Raw genomic sequence first — 14,401 nt, 5'->3', positions numbered from 1 at the left:
TGCATGTATGCGTGTGTGTGCATGTGTGCATGCATATGTGCATGCATGTGTATACATGTAAGCCTGAGCATGCATGTGTATGCATGTATGTGCATGCATGTGTATGCATGTGTATGCATGTGTATGCATGTATGTGCATGCATGTGCATGAATGTGTATGCATGTATGTGCATGCATGTGTATGCATGTATGTGCATGCATGTGCATGAATGTGTATGCATGTATGTGCATGCATGTGTGTATTTTTGTGTGCACATGTGCATACTAACCTAATTGTGGCGACAAGGGTCGAATCGTAGCTCCTGGCCGTGTGTGTGCATGCGTATGAATGTGCACTTGTGTGCGTGTGTGCACGTGCCTGTGTGCGTGCATGCGTGGGTGCGTACATGTGTGTGCATGTGTATATGTGCATGTGTGTGCATACACATTTGTGAATGTGTTAATGTGCATGTATGCACATGTGTGTGCACGTGTGAATGTGTTAATGTGCATGTATGCACAAGTGTGCACGTGTGAATGTGCTAATGTGCATGTGTGTACATGCATGCATGTCTTCATTTATTTGTTCATGTGCATGTGTATGCATGTATTCATGTGTATACATGTATTCATGTGTATACATGTATTCATGTGTATGCATGTGTTCATGTGCATGTGTATGCATGTGTTCATGTGCATGTTTGTTCATGTGTATGCATATATGTTTGTATGTGTATATAGTATTCACAGTATCTTTGTCTGAATGTGTGTGTACACTGTATATGATGTGTGTATGCTATATACATGAATGCATGTATGTATATATATATGAATGTATGTATGACTGCATATATGCATGAATGTATGTATATGCATGAATGTTTATGTATTAATGTGTAATGGCTAATATCTGAATGAGTGTGTTTACAGTATGTGCCTGTATATGTATAGTGTTTATATATGGTTATAAATCTATGATGTGTGTATATATGGATCTATACATGCATGTTGCATGTCTTTACATGTATGGTGTGTATATGTGTGTGTATGTATGTGTAGAGGGAGGGGGTGAGGGAGGGGAAGGGGGGTGACAGAATGTAAACAAGACAGTTGGCAGCACCCACCACACACACAACTGAGTCTATCCAGTGGTCAGCAGGCCACACCTGGGCCAGGCCAGCTCACCTGCCACGTGTGGAGCCACACCTGCCCACCAGTCCACACCTGCCAGGTAAACCAGCAGGCCTGGCAGCCCCCCCTTTCCTGTCAACTTGGCAGGTCCCTTTTCCAACACATCCAGAGGCCACCCCCCCCCACCACCACCCCTCCCCCCCTTCCACTCGCTGTATTCCCAGCTTTAACCACTTTGTTCACTCGAAATCATTCACCGGATCGTCTGGGGATGTGCTCACTGCGTTCGGAAGTCATTTGCAGCCTCCGAAGTCCAGACATCTCCGGGAATTACTTTCAGATATGAAAATCAATGGCCCACTGCCAAACATAAACAGAGCCGAGGCAGCCCAACACACCTCATCTCAGACTCTCACATCACTGCACATCTCCACAACACACTCGCACTGCACTTTTCTCACAGGTTTTCACCCAAAATTCACTGTCACTGGTCGGTAAATAGGCGTAAAAGCGAAATTCCACTGTGATATTGTCCGCTGGGGCTTGATAGATGGCAGCACTGCGCAATTTCCACTTTTTAACACCGAGCTTATTTCTCTCGTTCTCCACTGTTATTTTCACTCATTTCATCGGGGTTACCACTGGTATTCCTCGCAGAATCGATAAATCACAGGCGAGAGGCACTTTTCGATCACTGGGGAGGCGTAAAAGGTCGAAATATTGAGCGAGAGGTGTGTTGTTTCAGTCTGACAAGCAATTATTTACTAAGGGACTCCTATTTATCTTACAATTACAGCGCAGCCACTTACCTGGTGGTCACTTCTCCCGCGGGGCAGCACGCACGGCATCTCTCTACACCCTAAAACACTGCCCAACAACCGTAAAACCGCCGCACAAGAGACTAAAATTACGTATAAATGTACATATACGGCTTGGCGCCATTGTGGTGGGAAAAAATAAACGTCTCTCTGGGTCACGTGACCTGGACGAGAAACAGCGAGATCCCGCGAGGCGACGCGAGATTACACACAACCAAACCTTTATTAAGTACATTTAAATGTTTAAAATCATCCATATCTTATTCATTTGCCGTATTTCGGTCGCCTGCTGTCTTTTTCTATATTCCTCGCCTGTAATTTAGGTTTATGTTAGTCGCTTAAATTTGAAATTATTAATTAATCATGGGGAAAAATAGTTGTTGCTGGAACTACTCTGTACAATTCAGAAATTGGAATGGTATCGACATTGCAGTCATTAACATTTTCTTGACATTCATTAATTATGGGTACATAATGAATTAATTAATTTGTGAGGGTTGGATATCCCCGTCGCTCTATAAGTGTGTTTAATGCACTCTTTAACAAAAAAAAAAGTGTAATGCAGATTTAAAGGGCCGTAAGTTAGGTGAGCGGCGTTTAATTGATTAGTTTGTTAAGTATGGTAATGAGGGTTGGTGAGAGGAAGCATGGTAGAGGCAGGAGGATGGTTATAGTGTCATGTAGAGCGAAGAATGATGGAGGAAGTAGCATCACTATGGAATGTTTTACTTCTACACAACTGTCATACCTCCAGCTGATTGTCTACCAACCCGCTGCCCTCAAAGATTTTTTTTTAATATCATCTCTGCCGCTCCGTTGATGCGACGCGCGACGCTCGACAGTCACTCATGTTTTAGCGACGTTGTAGAGTAACTTGTAGGAGGAGATGAAGTGGAGGAGGAAGATGAAGAGGAAGAGAAGAGTTTGGAGTGAGCGAAACATTGTGGGAAGGAGACGAGAGCAGTGAAATATCCAGCGCTTCTCGCTCACTAGTAAACAAACCCACGAAATGGCGGCGGAGACGGTGAGTGCCGCCCACACTCTCTTATTTCCATTAATTACACCCTTCATACCCTCTCCCGCCCACCATCCATGGCGCCCACGGCCGCCCATAGCCTCCTGTCCTCCCCATGGTGCCTCTAGGAATACCACTAGTGCCACCATGGAGAGTAAACCCGGCCAGAGTGATGAGGGTTCATCTGGACTTGTACTCTGGGTGTGCTTGACCTCATCACAAGTGTCAACTTGTGTCAAGTAAATTATATTTGTCATTAATGTTTTGATACAACAATTGACACTTTTTCTTAATTATGTGTGAAATATTACCATCCTAGATGGTGATATTTATGGGGTTATATCATGTATATAGCTGTTAATATGGAAATAAGTCACTTGGACTTCTTTTAGGTTATCGTAGGTATTTTACACATGTTACTATGTATGATAATTGTACTTACATGTACCTGTGCCTAAATAAGCCTACTTACGTAGCGGCCTCGGTCCTCGGCTCACACACGGAGGTACCGGGGTTCGATCTTCAGACGAGGGGAAACGTTGAACATGTTCTGTACACGTGTTGACCTTTTTCACTTAGCATCGTCTGGCAGATGATTTAAAGACCCCAGTGGAAATAATCCAGTCTGATAAGTTTATTTAGGCACAGATACATATAAGTACAGTTATCATAGTATAAATTAACTAGGATAACCCCAAAAAAGTCAAAGTGACATTTCCATTGGGGTCCTGACTGTTGCCTTGGATTACTGACCTTCGGCGTTAATAAAGCAAGTAAAATATTCTTCATATTGGCAGTAAAGAAAATTAATTTGAACATAATACTGTTATGTAAGCCCCTCACACCTGTGCCCGCAAGACTAATTTTTTTAAATAGAAACTCTGACCTATGCCAGGCAGGTCAATCTCAATCATTTCTCATCATGCATCTGCTTGACACTTTTGAAACAGTATTCCAATCAAAGGATGCCTTGATGCTAGTGAGGAAGTTTTTGTAATTGCTTTCCTGCCACCTGCCACCTTTATGGATTGAAGCTACATATATTACTTATGCTCTAGAGCTTATGAAGTGCAATACTATATAGTGTTTCCATATTATATTTTGGGCTTATATTTTTTAATGAATGCAGAGTCCAAGTGCAAGGGCATACTCTCACTGACTTCCAGTGATGTTAGTTTTATATAAGAAATGTTGGCAGTTTGTGTTGATAAGTATATGGTTGTAATATACTATGTACAACTCCCAAGTTACAGTAGTAAACTTTCTTCTCCCATACACCACACACATCTCACCTTTAGTTACCTGTTTGCAAGTGTTCATGCCTCCCTCTGTGTAGCTTGTGGCATGCAGTTGACTGGAACACATTTAAATAGTTTGTCCACAACTTAGGCCTTTTCACCATCATAATTTTTGTAATTACTAGGGGTGCCTGTAAGGACCTTGAAACTTTTAAGACTATGTTGACATTGATTTTTAATTGATACTTGTTATTTTAACTTGGTGTGACAGTATATTTATGTTCGGCATTTTACTTATGTTAGTCTTTTTTTTTTTCATATATAATTTTATCTGTTTTTATTTTGTGTGGGGGTTATATATGCTATATATATTGTATTTTTTTTTTTCCTGAGTGACCTACACAGTACAAAGCACTCTACATATTACTACTACTACTACCTTGCAGGATAACCTAAAGATACTGGAAGCCTGCACAGCTGCTGAGAACTTCACTAAATTGTACTATGAATTTGTAGACAAGGTAAGAATATTATTGTTCAAACCATGTACGATACTTGTACTTATGTGAACCTCTACCTAAATAAACTTAACTGAATCCACTATTATAGTTAAGTTTTTGAAAACTTACACTGTAATACTGTACAGTACAGTATTTTTTCTTATTAATCAAGCTATATTATTACTATTATATTTAGTAGGATGTGCTAAACTCATAAGGGTCATACAATGCCTAGTAGAGTGGAAGGAAATTCGATTCAATCCAGGGAAATGAAGGATAATTCCAATTCTTTGGATTAAGAGCCCTCATTGGCATGAAGGCACCTCCCTTCAAGAGACATCAGTCTACAGCTCTTATACAGCACCTGATGAATGGGAAGGTAATGATCCAAGGAACTGGATCTACACTACCCCTACCTTGGATCATACCTTCTCATTTCTCAGGTGCTGTATAACCGTAAGGGGTTCAGAGTTTCCCGTTACATATAATAGCTTCGGTTCTTTTCTGTTTTTCCTGGGAAGTCACCTTAAAAAAGATAGGTTTTTCTGTGTTGCTCACCATTTCTTAATTTATTTTACCTAATGTATGTTAAATATAAATTTTATTTTTTTATCAACAAAAAGCAGAGCCTATTTCAAATTATATAATTTTGCTTCATTGAAAAATAGCATATCTTCCACTCAAGGGAGGTACTTCAGTGCTAGTGAGGGATTTTTGATCCAAGGAATTGGATCTATCCTTCCCTTCCCTGGATTGACCCTTTTTCACTCCATTCCCCAGGTGCTTACGACTCTTACAAGTTTAGTGTTTACCAATGATAATCTTTGATCTCTGATGTTACATCCTGACCATTGGTGCTGTAATGGGTGATATTCATTTTTTTATTTATATTTAAGGAGATGTCATACAGCACTTGGCAAATCGGAGGCAGTCAGGTTTGATTCAAGATTTTTTTTTTTTTTTCAACAAGTCGGCTGTCTCCCACCAAGGCAGGGTGACCCAAAAAGAAAGAAAATCCCCAAAAAGAAAATACTATCATCATCATTCAACACTTTCACCTCACTCACACATAATCACTGTTTTTGCAGAGGTGCCCAGAATACAACAGTTTAGAAGTACATACGTATAAAAATACACAATATATCCCTTCAAACTGCCAATATCCCAAACCCCTCCTCTAGAGTGCAGGCATTGTACTTCCCATTTCCAGGACTCGAGTCCGGTTATATAAAATAACCGGTTTCCCTGAATCCCTTCACTAAATATTACCCTGCTCACACTCCAACAGCTCGTCAGGTCCCAAATACCATTTGTCTCCATTCACTATTTAACACGCTCGCGCATGCTTGCTGGAAGTTCAAACCCCTCACCCACAACACCTCCTTTACCCCCTCCCTCCAACCTTTTAAAACAAGGACGACCCCTACCCCGCCTTCCTTCCCCTACAGATTTATACGCTCTCCATGTCATTCTACTTTGATCCATTCTCTCTAAATGACAAAACCACCTATTATTGACAATTTTCTTCTTATTCTTTTTAGTAATTATTACAGGAAAAGGGGCTACTAGCCCATTGTTCCCGGCATTTTAGTTGACTTTTACAACATGCATGGCTTACGGAGGAAAGATTCTTATTCCACTTCCCCATGGATATAAAAGGAAAAGTAATACCTGGAGTTTACCTGGAGAGAGTTCCGGGGGTCAACGCCCCCGCGGCCCGGTCTGTGACCAGGCCTCCTGGTGGATCAGAGCCTGATCAACCAGGCTGTTGCTGCTGGCTGCACGCAAATCAACGTACGAGCCACAGCCCGGCTGATCAGGAACTGACTTTAGGTGCTTGTCCAGTGCCAGCTTGAAGACTGCCAGGGGTCTGTTGGTAATCCCCCTTATGTGTGCTGGGAGGCAGTTGAACAGTCTCGGGCCCCTGACACTTATTGTATGGTCTCTTAACGTGCTAGTGACACCCCTGCTTTTCATTGGGGGGATGGTGCATCGTCTGCCAAGTCTTTTGCTTTCGTAGTGAGTGATTTTCGTGCGCAAGTTCGGTACTAGTCCCTCTAGGATTTTCCAGGTGTATATAATCATGTATCTCTCCCTCCTGCATTCCAGGGAATACAGGTTTAGGAACCTCAAGCGCTCCCAGTAATTGAGGTGTTTTATCTCCGTTATGCGCGCCGTGAAAGTTCTCTGTACATTTTATAGGTCGGCAATTTCACCTGCCTTGAAAGGTGCTGTTAGTGTGCAGCAATATTCCAGCCTAGATAGAACAAGTGACCTGAAGAGTGTCATCATGGGCTTGGCCTCCCTAGTTTTGAAGGTTCTCATTATCCATCCTGTCATTTTTCTAGCAGATGCGATTGATACAATGTTATGGTCCTTGAAGGTGAGATCCTCCGACATGATCACTCCCAGGTCTTTGACGTTGGTGTTTCGCTCTATTTTGTGGCCAGAATTTGTTTTGTACTCTGATGAAGATTTAATTTTCTCATGTTTACCATATCTGAGTAATTGAAATTTCTCATCGTTGAACTTCATATTGTTTTCTGCAGCCCACTGAAAGATTTGGTTGATGTCCGCCTGGAGCCTTGCAGTGTCTGCAATGGAAGACACTGTCATGCAGATTCGGGTGTCATCTGCAAAGGAAGACACAGTGCTGTGGCTGACATCCTTGTCTATTTCGGATATGAGGATGAGGAACAAGATGGGAGCGAGTACTGTGCCTTGTGGAACAGAGCTTTTCACCGTAGCTGCCTCGGACTTTACTCTGTTGACGACTACTCTCTGTGTTCTGTTAGTGAGGAAATTATAGATCCATCGACCGACTTTTCCTGTTATTCCTTTAGCACGCATTTTGTGCGCTATTACGCCATGGTCACACTTGTCGAAGGCTTTTGCAAAGTCTGTATATATTACATCTGCATTCTTTTTGTCTTCTAGTGCATTTAGGACCTTGTCGTAGTGATCCAGTAGTTGAGACAGACAGGAGCGACCTGTTCTAAACCCATGTTGCCCTGGGTTGTGTAACTGATGGGTTTCTAGATGGGTGGTGATCTTGCTTCTTAGGACCCTTTCAAAGATTTTTATGATATGGGATGTTAGTGCTATTGGTCTGTAGTTCTTTGCTGTTGCTTTACTGCCCCCTTTGTGGAGTGGGGCTATGTCTGTTGTTTTAATAAGAACAAGAACTAAAATAAAATCAAAGAAAACTCAGATGAGTGTGTATAAAGATTATCCAATGTTTATTTGGTAACCAGACTTATTTTATCTATATGTATGATAACTTTTTTTTAACACATCTTTCTTACTTGTTGCATGTCATCTTGAACAAAGTGCAATAATTTTTTGATCATGTTCTTTTGCCTAATATTTTATCTGTAAACTGAATTATCTGTGTACTGCATAAAAGAATTAGAATTTTGAATTTCCAGATGAGGCATAAATTATCAAAATTATATTTAGAGGATGGAAAATTGGTGTGGAATGGTAATGCTGTGGATGGCAACACCAATATTCAAAAATTTTATGAGGACTTGCCTACAAGTATTCACTCTATCACGTGTCTAGACAGTCAGCCCGTTCGAGGTAAGTATAAAGTTGCATTGTTTAGCAGTCATTTATTATTTGCAGATTTGAAAGTGAAACAAGCAGCAGGCATAGCATTTACAAAACTGACTAATATTTTATCCCATAAAATATGTTGAGATACTGTAATAGGATTTATAACAATTTACTCATGCCATAAGTTGTGTGTCCAATGTGCTGATAAATGTGGCTGAGTAACTCAGATGATTATAAATTTGGAACCTGCTGTATATTCATGGGAAAGAGCTAAACCTTTAATGGTTATATAGTAGCTGTGGAATGAGAGGTAATCAGGTTTGAACCAAAGAAAGGTAGGGTAGATCTTTCTTTGATTCAAAAAATTTTCACCAGCATCAAGGTGCACCTCCCTTGAAGGGTTGCATCATGAAGATCATGGTAATGAACATTATTATAATAAAAAATAAGCACAAAACCCACTAGGCTCATATAGCACTGTTGGCAATGAACAAAGTAATAAATGAAGTGGGTATTGCAGCACTTCTGTAAGGAAGACACTGAATACATAAAAACTCCAAAAATCACTATGATGGCTAACCTCTAGCTTGGTGAGGTAAGCTATGAGAGTAAGTTAGGGTGCATCTTGTTCCTATAGCCCAGTGGAATTAGAGATAAGATTTAAAAGATGTTGCAAAAATTCTAAGGATGGAAACTTATATCTAGCTCTATAATGTAAATGTTAATTCAAGAAAGTAATTATTATTATTATTATTATAATCAAGGGGAAGCGCTAAACCCGGAGGATTATACAGCGCCTGGGGGGGATGTGGAAGGCATTCAGGCTTAATTCGGGGAACTGGAGCACAGATCCAATTCCCTAAATCAAGAGCCCCTCACCAACATCAAGGAACCTTCTTTGAGGGGTCAAGAAAGTAGAATAGGGTCCATGTTTTAATTAGAAAGAAAAAGATTCATGGATTTTTTTCCCCAGTCTGCATGTTCAGAAGCCTGTCATTCTTGTCATTGCATTTCTCATCATTATATGTACTCTCACTTTTTCAGAGGAGGCCGTTGGTCAGCAGTCAACTATTCAGGTGACTACAGCTGGCTTTGTTACATTGAAAGATCGCAAGTACCCATTCAACCAGTCATTTCTGATTACAGCAAAAGGAGATAAATGGAAAGTAGTCTCAGATGTGTTTAGATTTCAAGCAGTTGCCTAACAGAAAAGGGACAGAATTTAAGGTCACTTTATAATTATTTTGTATCAAAATTAAATAATTTTTTCATAATTTTTTTTAATTAATCCTCTTTATGTCTCTGGGGGGTTATAAATGAGACAGCATGGCACAGGGGTGGGCAAACTTTTTCTGTACTTGTCTGATAATGCTTTTGTAACAGTTCGTGTTTTCAGCAGAGAAAAATGAACAACATTTTGCTTATTCAGCTGCATATACATGAGTACACGAGACTTGATCTTGGTAGGCCGCATGAAAACCTTATGCGGCCCACGGGCCATAGTTTGCCCACCCCTGGCATAGCAGAATTTAAGTAGTGAAAACAGATGAAATAAATTTATAGCATTATTTGCCAACAATGAAGCATATTAATTTTAAAGAATATTTTCTGAGAATAAGTTAAAAAATATCAGGGTGAAGAATAATGATGCTAGAGGTGTCAAGAATGTTGAAAAATTACTTTATTCCTGCAGTAAAGATGCATTTGCCTAGAAGAACCTTTTATTAAAGGATTTTAGTCTTGGTGCAGAACTGTATGACCCTTGTGGGTTTAGCACTTGGTTTTCATTACAATAATTTTAGTCTTGGTAATTCCTGTACAACTCCTCTAGTCATGGTCTTTGGACCTAAATGTGAAGGTTGTGTTTCCACAACCCAATACATCTTCATTACATTTACTGGACTGATGCCATGAAGCATACAGAAATAATGGAGAAATTAATTGTAGCAAATCTACAACTGGGACTGGCATGCCGAGTTCTGTACACGAGTGGTTCAGCGAACCGGCATTAAAGATACCCAAGTGTTGCATGTATCTTATTGTATCATGCCGAGTTGTGCTGTAAATTTCATATTGCAAATGCACCAATGGTACAAAAGGGTGACATGGGATGAAGTGCCCCAATCATCCATTAATGCACATTCTGATCATTTATGGTCTCTGGTGAATAATTGCTCTGCTTTTCACACTACAGCAGAGAGTCAAGTCAAAGAAACTGTGGCTCTGGCAAGGACAAAGCTGAGGTATTTGAGGATACATTCTTAAATGAATTGTTTGAAAAGCATGATTTTAAACAACTGAACAATTGCTGGAGATGCTTAATTCTTAGTTACAAGAGGTATATAAGAGGAACGACCTAAAAATTAGCTAACACTGAAGGAGTTATGTGAGAAATTCCACATTATTGGTAAAATTGCAGAACATTTGATTGAAAATTATTATGACAAACGTCTAAGTATTGGTCTGAAGAGTATTCTGGAACAAGCAATGGTTCCTTATCAACTGCATAACATTTTTTATGGTTAAAAAAGAAAACCACTCAAGGGAGGTTCCTTGATGCATGGGAGGGGCTCTTGACCCTAGGAATTGGACCTGTGCTCCAATTCCTTTAATCGAACCTGAATGCCTCTTATTTCCCCAGCCTCTGAATGACCCATATGGGTTTAGCACTCCCCCCTGAATGTAATAAAAATTCATAGTAACAAGCTAAACCAGACCACAAATGCATAATTGAATACATAGGCATCATAATACAACCATCAACTACTGACGACTCAGTTCACGTGAACCACTGCCGTAACTCTCACCATGTTCTTCCATTTCAAGAAGAAAGCACTACCAGAATGTAAATTATACTGTAAAGTAGTAATTTTTACCTAGTACAATAGCATTTTCTTTTTTTTTGGGGGGGGGAGGGGGGGGAAGAGATATGGAGGAGTCTAGAACCACCATTTTTACCATATATTCATTTCATGCAATGTGCTTTTAATTACACACTGATTTTCAGGAACATAACATGAGCAGTATTGTAATCCCAGGTGCTGTACAACCCTTACGAGTTTTGAACTTCTCCATGAATAGTAATCTTGAGAGAAAATCTCGTGTGAGAGAAAAACAAGGAAGAATGGTAATCGGTATATTTCAACCTACAGCTGAAACCTCATTCTTCCTCTCTTTTCACTCGTATGGAAGATTTGTAGTGATCTGTGCTCATTACACTTTATTGCACCTGCAGTAATCTTTATTTAGTTCAATATTTCTAAATGAATAGCAGTACGATTCTGGATAAGGATGTATAATCCAAGCAATAAAAAATAATAAGTATTTAAATTTTTTTATAAATATACAATACAAGAACTCTATAAATTATAACAATTCTTCTTCATCAGTGGACACCAGCTCCAACAAAAGCTTTATAGTATATCATCACATTTCCATTACTCTTATTAAGAACTTCACTATTGCACATTTACTTAATTTAGCAGTGACTTAATCTTACTGTAGCTAAAAATGCATAAATAGTGGTGGGAGACGGCCGACTTGTTGAAAAAAAAAAAAATTATGCAAAGTGAGTATTGAAATATTCAGCCATACCTTGTCTTTCCTCATTTGTCACTCATTCTTTACCCGAGTGATCACTATAAAATTCATCATCTGTAATACACTCAAACACATCACCCTCCTCTCTCTCACTTGCCAGAGATTCATTTTCCATCTGAGATTCGTCCTCATGGCCTTCTTCATTTGTAAGCAAGCTGCTCTTCACTTGCTGCTGTTTTCTTCCTTTGGTGATCCCTACAACAACAGTGCTTCCCAATACTACTAAAACAGAGAAGACTGCACCAAGAATCACAAGAATTTTTTGAATCTCCACATATAAGGCATTGCCAGGAGAGCACACTGCATCTTCCAAGGCAAAGGGCGAAGTAATATTTGTCTTCAAATAAAATGTGCCGTTCATTCTGGAAAAAAAAAGAGAAAGATTTATTACCCTAGTTTAAAGGTACACTACAGAACATGCATACTGATGTCTAGAAATATCTATTGCAAGTGAAAAAGCCATTCATGAATTGCAGAGAATGAAAGGATTAGTAACACTAATAAATGAAAAGCTAGTTTTTTTTTTTTCCAACATGCCAGCAGTCTCCCACTGAGGCAGGGTGACCCAAATAAGAAAGAAACACTTTCACCATCATTCACACATAATCAACATCTTTGCAAAGGTGCCCAGATGTGACAGTTTCGATGTCACTCCAAACAGCCAATATCCCAAACCTTTCCTTTAAAATGCAGGCATTGTACTTCCCACCTCCAAGACTCAAGTCTGCCTAACTAGCTATGTGAATAAAAACAAATATTGAAATTTTATTGGTAGAAATTCAGAACAAATATGAAAGATTTATTATATTTACAACATACCACATAACACATGAGAGACAGGGAATTATATGAAGCTAAATGAAGAACTGCACATTATACTAAGGCAGATGTTGAGAAAAAGCGACTTTAGAAGGCTAAAATCATTCTAATACAGATTTAAATATAAATTAATACATTGGATAGTATCACTGTATGACCCTAGTAAGTTTAGCACTTCTTTTTGATTTTAATAATAACAATGATACACTGGATAACCAATGAAGTTGGAATGGTAATATATGGTTTCTCAAATTCCTCAAGGTAGTGACTGATTTCTTTATGCATCACAAAATTAGACTGGGAACAGATAAGAGATGGTGACACATCAACATAAGACCTAGTATTGATTAGAAAAGAGAATATACAAATAACCGGCACATAGGAAACAGAAGCTTATGATTACGTTTCAGTCTGAAGTGAACCAAAACATCATCATAAGCTTCTCTCTCCTATGTGCGGGTTATTTGTGTACTGTTCTAGTCACAGTATTGTGCCTTTTTGGTCTTCAGAAAAGAGAATGATAAAGGAACAAATTTTTTTCAACAAACTGGCCACATCCCACTGAGGTAGGTGGCCCAAGAGGAAAACTGCAAGTTTCTCCTTTTAAATTTAGTAATATATGCAGGACAAGGGGTTATTAGCCCCTTGCTCTTGGTAATTTTAGTCGCCTCTTACGACATGCATGGCTTACAGAGGAAGAATTCTTTTCCACTTCCCCATGGAGAATGCACAGTATAAACATGTGTTTATTATGAAAAGCAATACACCTTCATAACTCAAATTTTACAAACATTACCTGGTGTTGACAAAGAAGCCCATATATTGAGCATCATCCCCACATGAGCAGTTTCCCTTTTTATATGTTGCCCAGTCTGAGCAATTTCTTGCTAAGAAATACGTTTTGTCAATCCCATAGTCAAAGCTTTCTGCATAATATTTATAAGCCATCATATGGTCACAACCATAATCACCTGTAACTGATATAATCATGTATTAAGTTAAAAGCAATGTTATAATATACACAGTTTTTAAAGGAAAAAAAAATAAATTTTATTAACAAATGTGTAATAATTGTAAATTAAAGAGAAACAGTATGACTCCAATATTTGTGTAGGAATGAGCAATATAAATAAGTCCAGGGTATCCACACACACTACATCTCAGTATGCTATTGTCATATACAGGAGGGCCCCATTATACAGCAGGTTAGGTTCCGGGCTACTGCTTACCATTAGCTTGTTGACATGCAGGTTGGTGCTCACCCCCATTAGGCCAAAAATCACTGTGGCCAAGGTTTTCATTGAGACCATAACAATCCTGCAAATATCAGGAGAAAATTGGGAGACAACACAAAATGCAAAAGGCAATGAAACACCTTAAAAGAAAAGTACATAAAGTGTTAGAATATATTTTTTTTATTAACATATCAGCCATTTCCCACCGAGACAGGGTGATCCAAAAAAGAAGAAACAACCCCATGATCAAATGGGAACATCACTAAGCGAGAATGGTCATCCTTTAATACATTTCTTTAGTTAATTTACATCTTTTACAGTAATAGGGATATTAGTAAATCATTTATAGATGTTACAGTAATAATAATAATGATGCGACAGAACACAAGAAGAAAGGCAGAAACTGAGAGAGATGGTACAAAAGCGAAAGGAGGAAAGAGAGGGGATGGAGAAGACAGACAGGAGATCCCAGACACAGGAAGAAGATCAAATACAGCCTCCCTCATAA

General features: G+C 39.1%; 2 protein-coding genes across 7 annotated transcripts in view; one reads left to right on the top strand and one right to left on the bottom strand.

Annotated features, from left to right (window-relative positions):
- Positions 1 to 2,658: 2,658 nt before the first annotated feature.
- Positions 2,659 to 9,513, top strand: Nxt1 (NTF2-related export protein 1). The gene is made up of 4 exons (XM_053794871.2): positions 2,659 to 2,952; positions 4,628 to 4,702; positions 8,110 to 8,263; positions 9,284 to 9,513. The coding sequence occupies exons 1-4, from the start codon at positions 2,938 to 2,940 to the stop codon at positions 9,442 to 9,444; spliced, it is 405 nt and encodes a 134-aa protein (XP_053650846.1). The 5' UTR covers positions 2,659 to 2,937; the 3' UTR covers positions 9,445 to 9,513.
- A 2,046-nt stretch (positions 9,514 to 11,559) lies between these two features.
- LOC128701254 (pancreatic triacylglycerol lipase-like) overlaps positions 11,560 to 14,401 on the bottom strand; it is a 70,487-nt gene continuing 67,645 nt past the window's right edge. For 5 of the 6 annotated variants that reach the window (XM_070100408.1, XM_070100414.1, XM_070100413.1 and 2 more), the window contains 3 exons: positions 13,888 to 13,975; positions 13,455 to 13,635; positions 11,560 to 12,201 (listed from right to left, as the gene is read on the bottom strand). In XM_070100408.1, coding sequence (XP_069956509.1) covers positions 11,856 to 12,201; positions 13,455 to 13,635; positions 13,888 to 13,975 — 615 coding nt within the window. In that variant the 3' untranslated portion in view covers positions 11,560 to 11,855. The remainder of the gene's footprint in view (positions 12,202 to 13,454; positions 13,636 to 13,887; positions 13,976 to 14,401) is intronic. The other variant, XM_053794852.2, reaches the window with a different exon arrangement.

The sequence above is a fragment of the Cherax quadricarinatus genome, chromosome 72 (genome assembly GCF_038502225.1).
Source record: "Cherax quadricarinatus isolate ZL_2023a chromosome 72, ASM3850222v1, whole genome shotgun sequence".
NCBI lineage: Eukaryota > Metazoa > Arthropoda > Malacostraca > Decapoda > Parastacidae > Cherax > Cherax quadricarinatus.
Note: the sequence above shows the minus strand (reverse complement) of the source record. Positions and strands in the feature narration are given on the sequence as shown.